The sequence below is a fragment of the Cucumis melo genome, chromosome 8, assembly GCF_025177605.1.
Source record: "Cucumis melo cultivar AY chromosome 8, USDA_Cmelo_AY_1.0, whole genome shotgun sequence".
Taxonomy (NCBI): domain Eukaryota; kingdom Viridiplantae; phylum Streptophyta; class Magnoliopsida; order Cucurbitales; family Cucurbitaceae; genus Cucumis; species Cucumis melo.
The window spans coordinates 9,595,878-9,611,433 of record NC_066864.1 but is presented as its reverse complement, the minus strand read 5'-3'; the positions used below and the strand labels follow the sequence as shown (position 1 = coordinate 9,611,433).

Sequence of the window (15,556 nt, the reverse complement as noted above, 5' to 3'; positions counted from 1 at the left end):
GTAACAACTCCCGATGTCTTTGTGCTTTGGGATATGATATTTTTTTACTTGCTTTTTTGAATTATTATCTTCAATTTTTTGGTAACATGTGGCACTTTTTTGAGTTCCTATTGGATTTAAATTCAATAAATTTTTCAAACAAAACAAACAGAAAATTAATATTTACATAATTGAAATACCAAATTTTAATTTATAAAATTAGAACATATTTCATACAAAAAAAAAGTATTAGAAATAATATCCGTTTGAAACAAATACATAAAAAAAAAAAGATAAATACATCATCTCTCATTGTCAAACATTATCTTCGAACAAGTTCACACCTACAATCACATGAAAGTAAAATACATTATTTAAACTTCAAATAAACCAAAATGGATGCCAAAAACCAAAACTTTTTCATTAACAATAATCAAAATTAACAACACGATCAACCTACCATTCGATAACAACCTGAAAACTCACCCCAACATCAATCTATCTCATAAGAACACAATGTAACAAGTACTTTGACTCTTTGTACAAATGTAATAACAGAAGATCAATACGGATTCCTTACACAAAAACTAATTTCGACGTGACCTACCTGAGGTAACAATGACATTGAGGCCTTTCAAAGTGATGTTTAACCCCCCTCCCCCCTCTCAAACTCAATCCATGATCAAACTACTCTAAGCAACCCAACCTCCCAACTTTGACTTTTTCTATGTACAAATGTAATAATAGAATCGCTAAACCTTGATTCCTTACACATTAACTTACTTCGACGTGCCATCTAACGTAACAATCATATTGAAACCTTTAAAGTGACATTTAAGCCCCCCTAAATTCACTCCATGATCAAACTAAAATCCAACCTCTCAACTAACTTCACGCTTTCTATAAATATAGCAACAATAGAAACTCGTATACAAACTCCTTACACTTAAACTCACTTCGACATGCCACCCAACGTAACAATTACATTGAAACCTTGAACTATACCCCATAACAACCCTAACCTCTCAACTTTTACTCTTTCTACAAATGTAACAATAATAGAGACTCAATATACAAATTCCTTACACATAATCAATCATTGAAATGCAAAAACAAGGTTTAACTGGCTACCATAACTACAGGATAGCTAGAGCCAATAATCAAAATTCAAAAGCTAAGTATAACAAAAGACTACCATAACTATAGGATAGCCAGAACCAATCATTTGAAATAAAATTATCTATCCTCCATAAAAAAAATTAGAAATTTCAAAAATACGTACTTTAAGTTCAAGGTTCTTTTTGTGCTTGTGCCAATTCATCAATCATTTTTTCATTTCTTCCATTTGTCGGGCCTGCATATCTAATGTTCTTTGTTCTTCAATCATATTTGTTAGCTCCTGATGTAACGCCCCAATGATCTTGTATCCATTTTTCTTAGTATTTTTTTTTTTATTTTATTTTATTTATTTATTTATAATTAAATAATGGAATTTATATCATTAAGATTTGGATTTTTCTTTTTAAAGTATTAAGTAAACTCCAAATGAAATTATCTTGGTATTTAAGATTTTTATACGTATTTAAAAGTTGAGGGAAAGGAGGGATTTGTTGAGAAATTGGGTGAAATTTTAGAGAGAGAAGGGTGAAATTTGGAATTTATTAAAGAAGAGAAAAAGAGGGGAATTTATTTTATAAAAGGAAAAGGAAAGGAAAAGAAAAGGAAAAGAAAAGGAAAAGAAAAAAAGGAAAAAGAAAAAGAGAAAGAAGAAGAAGAAGCCGAGAAACCCTAGCCGCGCCGCCGCCGCCGCCGCGAGCCGCCGCCGCCGCCGCCGTCGCGAAACCCTAGCCGCCTACCCACGCCACACGCACAGCCGCGCCAGAATTCGTCCAAGCTTCCTCGCACGCCGAAGCCGAGTCGAAGCCGTCCATTCACGCGTCTGCAAGACGACTGGAAGCCGAAGCCACCCCTCGCGCCGCTTCGATCCGAGGCAGATCAGCCGAAACTCGTCGCCGAGATCCATCTCCACGTCGAAGCCGCGTCGCCAGCCGAACGCGTCTGCAAATCGGAGCCGCGAACGCGCCTACACCCGAGCCGCACCGAAGCCGCGAACGCGCCTGCCTCCAGCCGACGGGCGAAACCGAACCCGGAACCACCACCCGCGCGTCCGAACCCGGAACCGCCCGCGCGCCCGAAACCGAAACCCGCGTCCGCGCCACACGTGCCCAGCTCTCCCCGCGTGCAGCCGCGCCGCGCCGTGCGTTCCGCGTAGCCGAGCCGCGCCCCCTCCCTGTAGCAAGCCGAGCCGCACGCGAAGTCCCTGTACCGAGCCGAGCCGCGCCTACGCCAAGCCGAGCCGGTCCTGTCTTCTTCCAGTCGAGCCGCCAAGCCTGTTTTGGCTCCTTCCACCTAAATTTTTGGTAATTTCCAAATTCCCTAGCCTGCCCAGTAATTAAATGAGTTAATTTGGAAATTTAATTAATTTAATTACTTTCCTCAAGAAGCAAATTGGACCAGATAGCTGCTGCAGCTTAGGACTTCCTCAGTAGGAACTCATCTAGCAACATCTCGAGGTAAGAGACTTCTACTACTAGCCCCATGTGAGAATTTGATGTTGCATGTTCCTTCAGCGACATACGATGATGGTTGGGCTTACGATGTATGATAATATATTATCATGATCTGACGAATGACATGGCCATACTTTGGCATAATATTATAGTAATGAGAACCCTCGAACCATATGTGACTGTATGATAAGACTGATGGACTTATGATGTATGTGACTGTATGATGGGACTGATGGACCTATGATGTATGTGACTGTATGATGGGACTGATGGACCTATGATGTATGTGACTGTATGATAAGACTGATGGACTTATGATGTATGTGACTGTATGATAAGACTGATGGACTTATGACGTAGGTGACTGTATAATGAGGACTATTAGTGACTGTTTGATGATAGCTGTAGTGGGGGATGAGATGGTGGTTATTTCCTGATGATAATTTGATGACGTATGCATATGTATGTTGGGATTGGGGTATCTGTTAACTTCTCCTATCTGAGTCGTACCTGCATGGGTGTCCTTCGGGATCACCACCTATTTAGGACTGTTAGGCTCGACGGGGCGCCAGTCCAGCATGACTATAGATATGACTCGAGCGACTCGACGGGGTCCTCGCATCCCGACGGTCCTAAGTGTCCCCTGGACACCGAAGACCAGAGTTATGTCCCTACGGGGCGCACGTTGCACGTGTTCGGGAGCGTGCCAGAGATTGGGTACTAGTTTCAGGACTCGATAGGAATGTTAACAGGCACCTAGTGGGACTAGTAGTGGGTCCCTTACTGAGTATTTTTATACTCATTCTCTTCATTTTATGTTTTCAGGTAGAGGACGAGGTAAGGGCAAAGGCAAGCTGGTGAGCGACGTGAAGTGACCGTGGCGAGCCATAGGGGTTTTCCTGCTTCCGCACATGTTTTACTTTACAGTTAAATTCATGTTCCGGCTTTCTGCATATTTACTTTGGTTATTTTTGTAGATAGGGCCCGCTTAGGGATTTAAACTTAACTCGTATTTCTACATGTTACTTTAACTATCTTTCATAAATAAATTTGCTAGATTTCTTTGCATTTATTTACACCAGATTTTATGACTTAAACACTGATCCTAGATTTAGTAACCACTTCGATTCAGCATAAAGAGTCGGGTCGTTACAGTTGGTATCAGAGCGCAGTGTTTTAGGTCCTGTAGACTGACTTATGATGTAAGTCATTTTGTTTTGATTTTTACCTCACCCTATGGCTATACGGTCCTTCGTCACTCGCCAGGTATGCCTAAAGCTTTACAAATATTAAGATTATAATGTTGCCTGATTAGATTAGACTTAGAGAGAGAATATTGAGCTCTAGTGGTGAAAAATTTGTTGGTGAATTTTAGGAAGAATGCCGCCACGTAGAGGTGCACGCCGAGGAGGTGGCAGGGGAGGCAGAGGAGCCGGTCGTGGCCAACCGGCGGAGCAACCTGCCGCGCCGCCAGTCAACCCCGACGTACCAGTCAACCCTAATGCACCGGTCACTCAGGCGGATCTCGCCGCAATGGAGCAGCGTTACCAGGCCATGCTGCAAGCTGCTCTAGCGCCGTTCCTCGCTGCTCAGCAGAACCAGGCCGCCCCTGTTCAGGACCAGCCTGTAGTCCCTCCAGCCCCTGTTCAGGACCAGCCCGTCATCCCTCCAGCCCCGGTGGAAGCTCAGCCGGTGCCAGTACAACTGTCAGCTGAGGCCAAGCACTTGAGGGATTTTAGGAAGTACAACCCGAAGACTTTCGACGGATCCTTGGACAACCCCTTTAGAGCCCAGCTGTGGTTGACATCCATAGAGACGATCTTCAGGTACATGAAGTGCCCAGAAGACCAGAAGGTGCAGTGTGCAGCTTTCTGTTTGGAGGATAGGGGGACTGCCTGGTGGGAGACTGCTGAGAGGGCGCTGGGAGGAGATGCCAGCAAGATCACATGGGAGCAATTCAGGGAGAGCTTTTATGCTAAGTTCTTCTCTGCCAACGTGAAGCACGCCAAGCTCCAAGAATTCCTAAACTTGGAGCAAGGCAAACTGAGCGTGGAACAGTATGATGCCGAGTTCGACCTGTTGTCCCGTTTTGCCCCTGATGTGGTAAGGGATGAGGCCGCCAGGACTGAGAGATTTGTTAATGGCCTCAGGTTAGACCTCCAGGGTTTTGTACGAGCTCTTCGACCAACCACTCATGCGGATGCTCTACGCATAGCACTGGATCTGAGCCTGCATGAGAGAGCTGGTCAATCTAAGGTTGTCGGCACAGGGTCAGCCTCGGGACAGAAGAGGAAGGCGGAGGCGCAGCCCGACGTAATACCACAGCGAACTCCGAGGTCAGGAGGTGTCTTCCAGAGACACCGTCGGGAGCTGGCAGCAGCTGGGAGAACTTTGAGAGAGCTACCCACTTGTACTACCTGTGGGAAGGTCCATGGAGGACAATGTTTAGCTGGGAGTGGAGTCTGCTTCAGGTGCAGGCAGCCGGGGCACACCGCTGATGCGTGTCCTCGGAAACCCTTAGAGACGGCGCCACGTCAGCCTTCTGCTCCCCAGCAAGGGAGAGTCTTTGCCACGAACCGGCAGGAGGCCGAGCGAGCTAGTACGGTGGTGACAGGTACGCTCCCAATCTTGGGGCATTATGCTTTGGTACTATTTGACTCGGGGTCATCGCATTCATTTATATCCTCTATTTTTGTCAAGCATGCGGGTTTAGAAGTAGAACCGTTGGGTAGTGCCTTGTCTGTCTCTACTCCTTCTGGAGAGGTCCTTTTGTCTAAGGAAAAAATAAGGGCATGTTGGGTAGAAATAGCAAACCATACCTTGAATGTAACTTTACTGGTGCTAGATATGCAAGATTTCGATGTAATTTTAGGCATGGATTGGTTGTCAACTAACCATGCAACCATAGACTGTTTTAATAAGGAAGTAGTCTTTAACCCTCCTTCCGGGGATAAGTTTAAGTTTAGAGGAGCAGGCATGGTAGGTATACCCAAGGTCATCTCAGCAATGAAGGCGAGTAAGCTACTTAGCCAGGGTACTTGGGGTATCTTGGCAAGCGTAGTAGATGTGGCAGAACCAGAAGTTTCCCTATCTTCCGAACCAGTAGTAAGGGAGTACCCTGACGTTTTCCCCGACGAACTCCCAGGACTTCCGCCTCCCAGGGAGGTAGACTTCGCCATTGAGTTAGAGCCCGGCACCGCCCCTATCTCTAGAGCTCCTTACAGAATGGCCCCAGCCGAGTTAAAGGAGTTGAAAGTCCAGTTACAGGAGCTGTTGGACAAGGGCTTTATCCGGCCCAGTGTATCACCTTGGGGAGCCCCAGTGTTGTTCGTGAAGAAGAAGGATGGGTCGATGCGCCTTTGCATTGACTACCGAGAATTGAACAAGGTGACAGTTAAGAACCGCTACCCCTTACCCAGAATCGAGGACCTGTTCGACCAGTTACAGGGGGCCACCGTCTTTTCCAAGATCGACCTGCGATCAGGCTATCACCAGTTGAGGATTAGGGACGGTGATATTCCCAAGACGGCCTTTCGTTCGAGGTACGGACACTACGAATTCATAGTGATGTCCTTTGGTTTAACTAATGCCCCTGCAGTGTTCATGGACTTGATGAACAGGGTGTTTAAGGACTTTCTAGACCAATTCGTCATAGTCTTCATTGACGATATCTTGATCTATTCCAAGACTGAGGCCGAACACGAAGAGCACTTGCACCAAGTCTTGGAGACCCTTCGAGCTCATAAGCTATACGCCAAGTTCTCCAAGTGTGAGTTCTGGTTAAAGAAGGTGACATTTTTAGGGCACGTGGTTTCCAGTGAGGGAGTCTCGGTGGACCCAGCTAAGGTCGAAGCGGTGACCAACTGGCCTCGACCGTCTACAGTCAGTGAGATTCGCAGTTTTCTGGGTCTGGCAGGATACTACAGGAGGTTTGTAGAAGACTTCTCACGCATAGCCAGCCCATTGACCCAGTTGACCAGGAAGGGAACCCCTTTTGTCTGGAGCCCAGCATGTGAGAGTAGTTTCCAAGAGCTTAAGCAGAAGCTAGTGACGGCACCAGTCCTGACAGTGCCTGATGGGTCGGGAAGTTTTGTGATCTATAGTGATGCCTCTAAGAAAGGACTGGGATGTGTCCTGATGCAGCAAGGTAAGGTAGTTGCGTATGCCTCACGCCAGTTGAAGAATCATGAGCAGAACTACCCTACCCACGACTTGGAGTTGGCAGCTGTAGTCTTTGCACTGAAGATATGGAGGCACTACCTGTACGGTGAGAAGATTCAGATTTACACCGACCACAAGAGCCTGAAGTATTTCTTCACTCAGAAGGAGTTGAACATGAGGCAGAGGAGGTGGCTCGAGTTGGTGAAGGACTACGACTGCGAGATCCTGTACCATCCAGGTAAAGCAAATGTAGTGGCTGACGCGCTGAGTAGGAAGGTTGCACATTCAGCAGCGCTAATCACGAAGCAGACCCCCTTACTCAGGGATTTGGAGAGAGCCGAGATTGCAGTTTCAGTAGGTGAGGTTGCCGCACAGTTGGCTCAGTTGACAGTTCAGCCAACCTTGAGGCAAAAGATCATTGCTGCTCAGCTGAGTGATCCTTACTTGGCAGAGAAACGTCGTATGGTAGAGACGGAGCAAGGTGAAGAGTTCTCTATATCCTCTGATGATGGCCTTATGTTTGAGGGACGCCTGTGTGTGCCGGAAGACAGCGCAGTTAAGACAGAGCTTTTGACTGAGGCTCACAGTTCCCCGTTTACCATGCACCCTGGGAGTACGAAGATGTACCAGGACTTAAGGAGTGTCTATTGGTGGAGGGGCATGAAGAGGGATGTAGCAGAGTTCGTCAGTAGGTGCTTGGTGTGCCAGCAGGTGAAGGCACCTAGGCAGCATCCAGCAGGGTTGTTGCAACCCTTGAGTGTGCCAGGGTGGAAGTGGGAGAGTGTGTCGATGGACTTTATCACGGGACTGCCCAAGACCTTGAAGGGCTACACGGTGATCTGGGTTGTGGTCGACAGACTTACGAAGACAGCCCACTTCGTGCCAGGGAAATCCACGTACACTGCCAGCAAGTGGGGGCAGTTATACATGACGGAAATAGTAAGACTGCACGGAGTACCAGTATCCATCGTTTCAGACAGGGATGCCCGTTTCACTTCGAAATTTTGGCAAGGGCTCCAACTTGCATTAGGTACGAGGCTGGACTTCAGCACGGCATTCCACCCTCAGACTGATGGTCAGACAGAGAGACTGAACCAGATTTTGGAGGATATGCTGCGGGCCTGTGTGCTAGAGTTTTCAGGAAGTTGGGACTCCCACCTGCATCTAATGGAGTTCGCCTATAATAACAGTTACCAGGCTACCATTGGTATGGCTCCGTTTGAGGCTCTGTATGGCAAGTGCTGTAGATCCCCTGTCTGCTGGGGCGAGGTTGGAGAGCAGAGGATGCTAGGCCCCGAGTTAGTGCAGACTACCAATGCAGCCATACAGAAGATCCGAGCTCGTATGCTGACCGCACAGAGCAGACAGAAGAGTTACGCTGATGTACGACGTAAGGACCTCGAGTTTGAAGTGGGAGATATGGTCTTTTTGAAGGTAGCACCGATGAAGGGCGTTCTGAGGTTCGAGAAGAAGGGGAAGTTGAGTCCACGTTTCGTGGGGCCATTTGAGATACTGGAACGGATTGGCCCTGTGGCTTATCGTTTGGCCTTGCCCCCATCCCTCTCAGCAGTGCATGACGTATTCCATGTCTCCATGTTGAGGAGGTATGTCGCAGACCCGACGCACATCGTGGACTTCGAGCCCCTACAGGTCAGTGAGAACTTGAGCTACGAGGAGCAGCCTGTCGAGATCTTGGCAAGAGAGGTCAAGAAGCTTCGTAGTCGAGATATTCCACTAGTCAAAGTCCTCTGGCAGAACCATGGAGTTGAAGAGGCCACGTGGGAGAGAGAAGAGGACATAAAGGCCCAGTACCCAGAAATGTTCGAGGATTAGAGCTTTCGAGGACGAAAGCTTTCTAAGGGGGGAAGTATGTAACGCCCCAATGATCTTGTATCCATTTTTCTTAGTATTTTTTTTTTTATTTTATTTTATTTATTTATTTATAATTAAATAATGGAATTTATATCATTAAGATTTGGATTTTTCTTTTTAAAGTATTAAGTAAACTCCAAATGAAATTATCTTGGTATTTAAGATTTTTATACGTATTTAAAAGTTGAGGGAAAGGAGGGATTTGTTGAGAAATTGGGTGAAATTTTAGAGAGAGAAGGGTGAAATTTGGAATTTATTAAAGAAGAGAAAAAGAGGGGAATTTATTTTATAAAAGGAAAAGGAAAGGAAAAGAAAAGGAAAAGAAAAGGAAAAGAAAAAAAGGAAAAAGAAAAAGAGAAAGAAGAAGAAGAAGCCGAGAAACCCTAGCCGCGCCGCCGCCGCCGCCGCGAGCCGCCGCCGCCGCCGCCGTCGCGAAACCCTAGCCGCCTACCCACGCCACACGCACAGCCGCGCCAGAATTCGTCCAAGCTTCCTCGCACGCCGAAGCCGAGTCGAAGCCGTCCATTCACGCGTCTGCAAGACGACTGGAAGCCGAAGCCACCCCTCGCGCCGCTTCGATCCGAGGCAGATCAGCCGAAACTCGTCGCCGAGATCCATCTCCACGTCGAAGCCGCGTCGCCAGCCGAACGCGTCTGCAAATCGGAGCCGCGAACGCGCCTACACCCGAGCCGCACCGAAGCCGCGAACGCGCCTGCCTCCAGCCGACGGGCGAAACCGAACCCGGAACCACCACCCGCGCGTCCGAACCCGGAACCGCCCGCGCGCCCGAAACCGAAACCCGCGTCCGCGCCACACGTGCCCAGCTCTCCCCGCGTGCAGCCGCGCCGCGCCGTGCGTTCCGCGTAGCCGAGCCGCGCCCCCTCCCTGTAGCAAGCCGAGCCGCACGCGAAGTCCCTGTACCGAGCCGAGCCGCGCCTACGCCAAGCCGAGCCGGTCCTGTCTTCTTCCAGTCGAGCCGCCAAGCCTGTTTTGGCTCCTTCCACCTAAATTTTTGGTAATTTCCAAATTCCCTAGCCTGCCCAGTAATTAAATGAGTTAATTTGGAAATTTAATTAATTTAATTACTTTCCTCAAGAAGCAAATTGGACCAGATAGCTGCTGCAGCTTAGGACTTCCTCAGTAGGAACTCATCTAGCAACATCTCGAGGTAAGAGACTTCTACTACTAGCCCCATGTGAGAATTTGATGTTGCATGTTCCTTCAGCGACATACGATGATGGTTGGGCTTACGATGTATGATAATATATTATCATGATCTGACGAATGACATGGCCATACTTTGGCATAATATTATAGTAATGAGAACCCTCGAACCATATGTGACTGTATGATAAGACTGATGGACTTATGATGTATGTGACTGTATGATGGGACTGATGGACCTATGATGTATGTGACTGTATGATGGGACTGATGGACCTATGATGTATGTGACTGTATGATAAGACTGATGGACTTATGATGTATGTGACTGTATGATAAGACTGATGGACTTATGACGTAGGTGACTGTATAATGAGGACTATTAGTGACTGTTTGATGATAGCTGTAGTGGGGGATGAGATGGTGGTTATTTCCTGATGATAATTTGATGACGTATGCATATGTATGTTGGGATTGGGGTATCTGTTAACTTCTCCTATCTGAGTCGTACCTGCATGGGTGTCCTTCGGGATCACCACCTATTTAGGACTGTTAGGCTCGACGGGGCGCCAGTCCAGCATGACTATAGATATGACTCGAGCGACTCGACGGGGTCCTCGCATCCCGACGGTCCTAAGTGTCCCCTGGACACCGAAGACCAGAGTTATGTCCCTACGGGGCGCACGTTGCACGTGTTCGGGAGCGTGCCAGAGATTGGGTACTAGTTTCAGGACTCGATAGGAATGTTAACAGGCACCTAGTGGGACTAGTAGTGGGTCCCTTACTGAGTATTTTTATACTCATTCTCTTCATTTTATGTTTTCAGGTAGAGGACGAGGTAAGGGCAAAGGCAAGCTGGTGAGCGACGTGAAGTGACCGTGGCGAGCCATAGGGGTTTTCCTGCTTCCGCACATGTTTTACTTTACAGTTAAATTCATGTTCCGGCTTTCTGCATATTTACTTTGGTTATTTTTGTAGATAGGGCCCGCTTAGGGATTTAAACTTAACTCGTATTTCTACATGTTACTTTAACTATCTTTCATAAATAAATTTGCTAGATTTCTTTGCATTTATTTACACCAGATTTTATGACTTAAACACTGATCCTAGATTTAGTAACCACTTCGATTCAGCATAAAGAGTCGGGTCGTTACACCTGAACCTTCTTATCATGCACTCTTGAGACTTCCAACTTGATGAACTACTACCACCATTCGTTGATTTGGGTTTGGGCTTTAAATCAAGACCTTTTAAATAGCTCGGTCGTCTACCTAAAATTGTCTCACACATTTCGTCCCCAAAGAGTGGTTGAGAAGCTTTTAGAGTAGGTGCGGATAGTAAATCCATCATTTGATTATGCACACAAATAGTTAAGTTATGCACTCAATTAAGCTAGAAAATAAACCACAATACCTAATAACCTTACACTTGCATCCTCGACTGCTTGATTCACGAATTGACCACTCTTATTGGCATGTGCTTCTTTGAATAGCTCTACATGTCCCACTGGTTGATCTTGTTGTGCACTAAGCTTAGATTGTCACTGTATGAACAATTTGAACTCGTTATTATGATTTTATCAACATTCTTTTCCTTTAGCAGCCTTGTTGATCCTTGATTGCATCTACATGCAAACTACAAAAATGATATATGAAGTTAGAAGATGTAAATGATACATGAGCTCCTACTTAAGTACTTATAACGCAATCACGATACATTAAACGATGTAAATCACCTTTAATTGTTGACTTAGATAATGGTCCGAAGGAAGTGTCAATCTTCCGAACGATTCTTCAATCTGGTAGGCAGTTCGACACATGCTTGCTCAGGGTTGCCACATGTCTTAAAATGTCTATGTAAGTCTCCACTGTATTCTATGAAAGATGTTAACATTTGATGTTCAATGAATTTATTAAGTGCATGATTTGTGAGATCAAGCACGAAATAACGTTACAAAGGAAAGAACATATGAATTAGGTTTTTGTATAAGTAGGTTAGGATGTAAACTAATAAACTTACCTGTAAAGAGCTCTTAACAATCTCAATATATTTTAGTGGAACATAAGCAAACTTAAGGAACTAGACTAGAAATGTATCTCTCACGACAACACCGATAGTGTTGTTGAACCAAACAACATGTGGAGAGATTGACTTCTCTGCTTCTGGTGTGATGGAAATTGTATCTTTTCATGTTTGTGGATGTATTTCTCCAACTCCATGTTTCGAGAATGCTCAGTAGATTAGGAAACCTTATGAAATATCTATTTAATTTTGAGTTTTAAAATAAATAATTTTAAAGCAGAAAAAAAAGATTCTAAATGGTTTAAAGAGAAAAGATTTTAAAAAAAGATTTCAAAATTAAATACAATTATGGTTAAAAGTATTTTAAAATTTTCAAGAAATTTTTAATGAAAGTCAAATAGAAATAAAAAATATACCATACAATAAATTAGACAAATAATTTATGATATCAATGTATAAATATATGTATTTAAAGTCATATACAAAATAATTATCATTATGGTGGTAATGAGAATAAGTTAAAAAAAAAAAAGAAAGGAAAGATATATAATAACGATAAATAAAATAAGAGAGAAAAATGAAGAAAAGAACTAAATGAAATAATAAACAAATGAATATGTAAAAAAGAAATTAAATAAATAAGTGAAGAAAAGAGGACATAGGGATGATAGTAAGTTAAAAGAGATAAAAAAAAAATTATGAAAGGAAATAATGATAATGATATAAGAATAAAAATAGCAAAAAGTTTTAAAAAAATCATAAATATAAAAAAAACTAAATAAATAGATAAATAAAGTTATATATAGAAAATAAAAAAACAAACAGAAGGTTAAATAAATAATAATAATAATAATAATAATAATAATAATAATAATAATAATAATAATAATAATAATAATAATAATAATAATAATAATAATAATAATAATAATAATAATAATAATTAATAATAATAATAATTAATAATAATAATAAAATTAAAAATTAAATTAAATTTAAATAAGTGAATAAATAAATTAAAAAAAGAAAAAAAAGACTTTTTTTAGATTCTCTAAAACTTTTTTTTGGTAGAGATTCTCTTTAAAACATTTTTTTACGTAGAGATTCTCTCTAAAACAATTTTTTTTCCTAGAATTTCTATAAAACAATTTCTTCTCCGCTTTTCCAAATGACAAATGACCCTATTTATAGACCCGGGGTGTGTCACAAATTAGAAAAATTTAATAAGTATAAAATCAAATTAGATATTATGTAATTTTATTAATTTTCTTTTTTTCTAAAATAGTAAAAATATGATATTGAAAGATTTTGTCCAAAATAAATTTTTTGCTTTTTTCCTAAAGTGATAAAGATAAGTCAAATATGGTATTAAAGTTTTTTTTGTATAAAATAAATTATCTTGCTTTTCCTAATATGATAAATCAAAAGAGATTTTGTATAAATAAATTAATATTTTTCCTAAAGTGATAAGTAAAAAAAAATGATTTGAATTTTTTTTAAATAATAGATATTCTCATTAATGACTTTATTTTCTATTTTAATAAAAAGATAAGAAAAAACATAAGATTTCATATTATTACAAAAAGATTTTACTGTTTTCTTTTTTTAACAAAATAAATTAATGAAATATCTTAACCGTTGCTACAATTAATAATTTAAAGAATAATAAAAAATGTAGGATAAAATTAGGTGGCTACACAACCGAGCATTTGTGGTATCTTTAATCTAATTTTTGCTTCAATATTCAATAATGTATCAAGCAAGTTGCCATAAACATTTTATTCACTATGCATTATATCCAATTTATGACGTAATAGTAGTCTAGACCAGTAAGGAAGTTCGAAAAAGATACATCTTTTAGTCCAATTGAGAGCTTACTTTCTTTTCCTATCTTGCTCCAATGGATGCTTATTCATAATTGAAAAATTCAACAAATCTAATTGTTGTAAGATATTATCTCCATTTATTGCAACTAGAGGAGACCTACACTCTACCTTTGCATCACGTTGCTTACTTCTACGTCGAATATGGTTTTCTGGAAGATAACAATGATGTCCCATGTAAGATATTTTTTTTCTTATCTCAAATGACGATTTATCTTCCATGCATATGGTACATGCTTGATAGTCTTTTGTACTCCACCCAGATAAGTCGCCATACGCAGGAAACTCATTAATGGTCCACAACAAGGTTGCATATAATTGAAAAAACTAACCGGTAAGAGAACCATAAATAAGCACCCCAATAGTCCATAGTTGTTTCAATTCCTCAATCAATGGTTGTAGGTAAACATCAATTTACTTACCAAGAGATCTTGGACCAGGTATAAACAATGACATGAAGAAGTTGGACTCTTTTAGGCATTTTCAAGGTGACAAATTATAAGGATTATCACCATAGGCCACAAAATTGTAGGAGGTACTCATATTCCCAAACGAATTAAACCCATCTAAAGCTAATCCCAGGCATAAACATTTCGTGAATCTGAAGCAAAATCAGGAAATTCACGGTCAAAATGCTTCCAACACTCCTACATCAACTAAATGTCTTAACACATCCTCCGTTTTTACTCGCTTATCTTTATACCATCTCATGTAAGAACCGTCTTCTTGCAATGCAAACAATTGCTTTAATCTTGGTATTAACGAAATTAAGTGGCGCAATACCTTATTTGGATTTTTTTTCCTTTGCCATTATTGACTTTGTATCGAGACTCACTACAAATTGGAGAATGTTGAAAATCTCCATTCCTTCCAATACAATACGCAATAAACTTACACGTATGAATAGTTATCCTAGGCCTAAGTCACACAATTTTCGTTTAGCTTCATAAAATGAAGTAGGTATAGTAGTACCCGTCAGAAACGACACTTTTAATAGTTCTAGTAACAAGTCAAAGCATTTGTAACTCCAACCTTTGAGAACCTTGATATGCATCAACTTAACTATAAAGTTAGAGGAAAATTTTGAACAACCGGGGTATAGTTTATTACGTGCTTCATTCATTAAATCCTCAAATAAGTTTGTTGTATCTTATTCTTCACCATTAAAGGGAATTTCATTCTCCAAACCTTCTTTCGTTGCTTCTTCATGTTCAATCGAAACTTGTAAATCATTAAATATATCCAATATTTCATTTTCTTAAAAAACGTTGCTAGTTCCTTCATCAGCTCTTTCTAAACCTCTACGCAAGTTTATTGGCTCTCCATGATACACCCAATCTGTATAGAAGGGGGACATTCCAGCTGTTAATAGATGTAACTCCACACCTTCTAATGACTCCCAAATTGAGTTCATACATTTCTTGCATGGACAACTAAGTTTGATCCACTCCCTCCGTCTCTATAGATGTAGTTCCACACCTTCTAATGACTCCCAAATTGAGTTCATACATTTATTTCTAAGTTTGATCCAGTCCTTGTTCATCGTTAAAGACCTAAAAGATAAATAAGTTTGATTATTGAAAGATGGCAAAAATATATGGAGTTGATCAGAGGATCTAAACTAGTATCTCTTGATATTTAAGGAAAATCCTTAACCTTATGCTTTCTTTGAGGTAACTATGCACTGAGTTTCAAAATGCTTATCCTTCTGTTTTTTCATCTCTTGGCATCTCGGGATGCCCCAAGTTTGAAAATCTAAATCCTTCTATTCTAAACTTTAGGCATCTCGGATGAACTTTGTCCCGAGTTTGTACCTCGACATCAACTATTGGTTCAATGCTTGTTGTAATCAGGTTGCTTTTAATAGTTGCATAACAAAAATAAGAACAACACCAAAAAAACCAA

The 15,556-nt window shown here is 41.7% G+C and overlaps 1 protein-coding gene across 1 annotated transcript; it reads left to right on the top strand.

The window, feature by feature from the left end:
* The first annotated feature begins 2,502 nt into the window (after window positions 1-2,502).
* Window positions 2,503-11,364, top strand: LOC127150568 (uncharacterized). The gene is made up of 3 exons (XM_051088438.1): window positions 2,503-2,552; window positions 3,925-4,885; window positions 11,349-11,364. Exons 2-3 carry the CDS (start codon window positions 3,930-3,932, stop codon window positions 11,362-11,364), a joined length of 972 nt encoding a protein of 323 aa, XP_050944395.1. The 5' UTR covers window positions 2,503-2,552; window positions 3,925-3,929.
* Window positions 11,365-15,556: the final 4,192 nt, after the last annotated feature.

Coding starts and splice junctions, on each gene's coding strand:
- LOC127150568 (XM_051088438.1), top strand. CDS start 3,930: ATGCCGCCACGTAGAGGTGCACGCCGAGGAGGTGGCAGGGGAGGCAGA.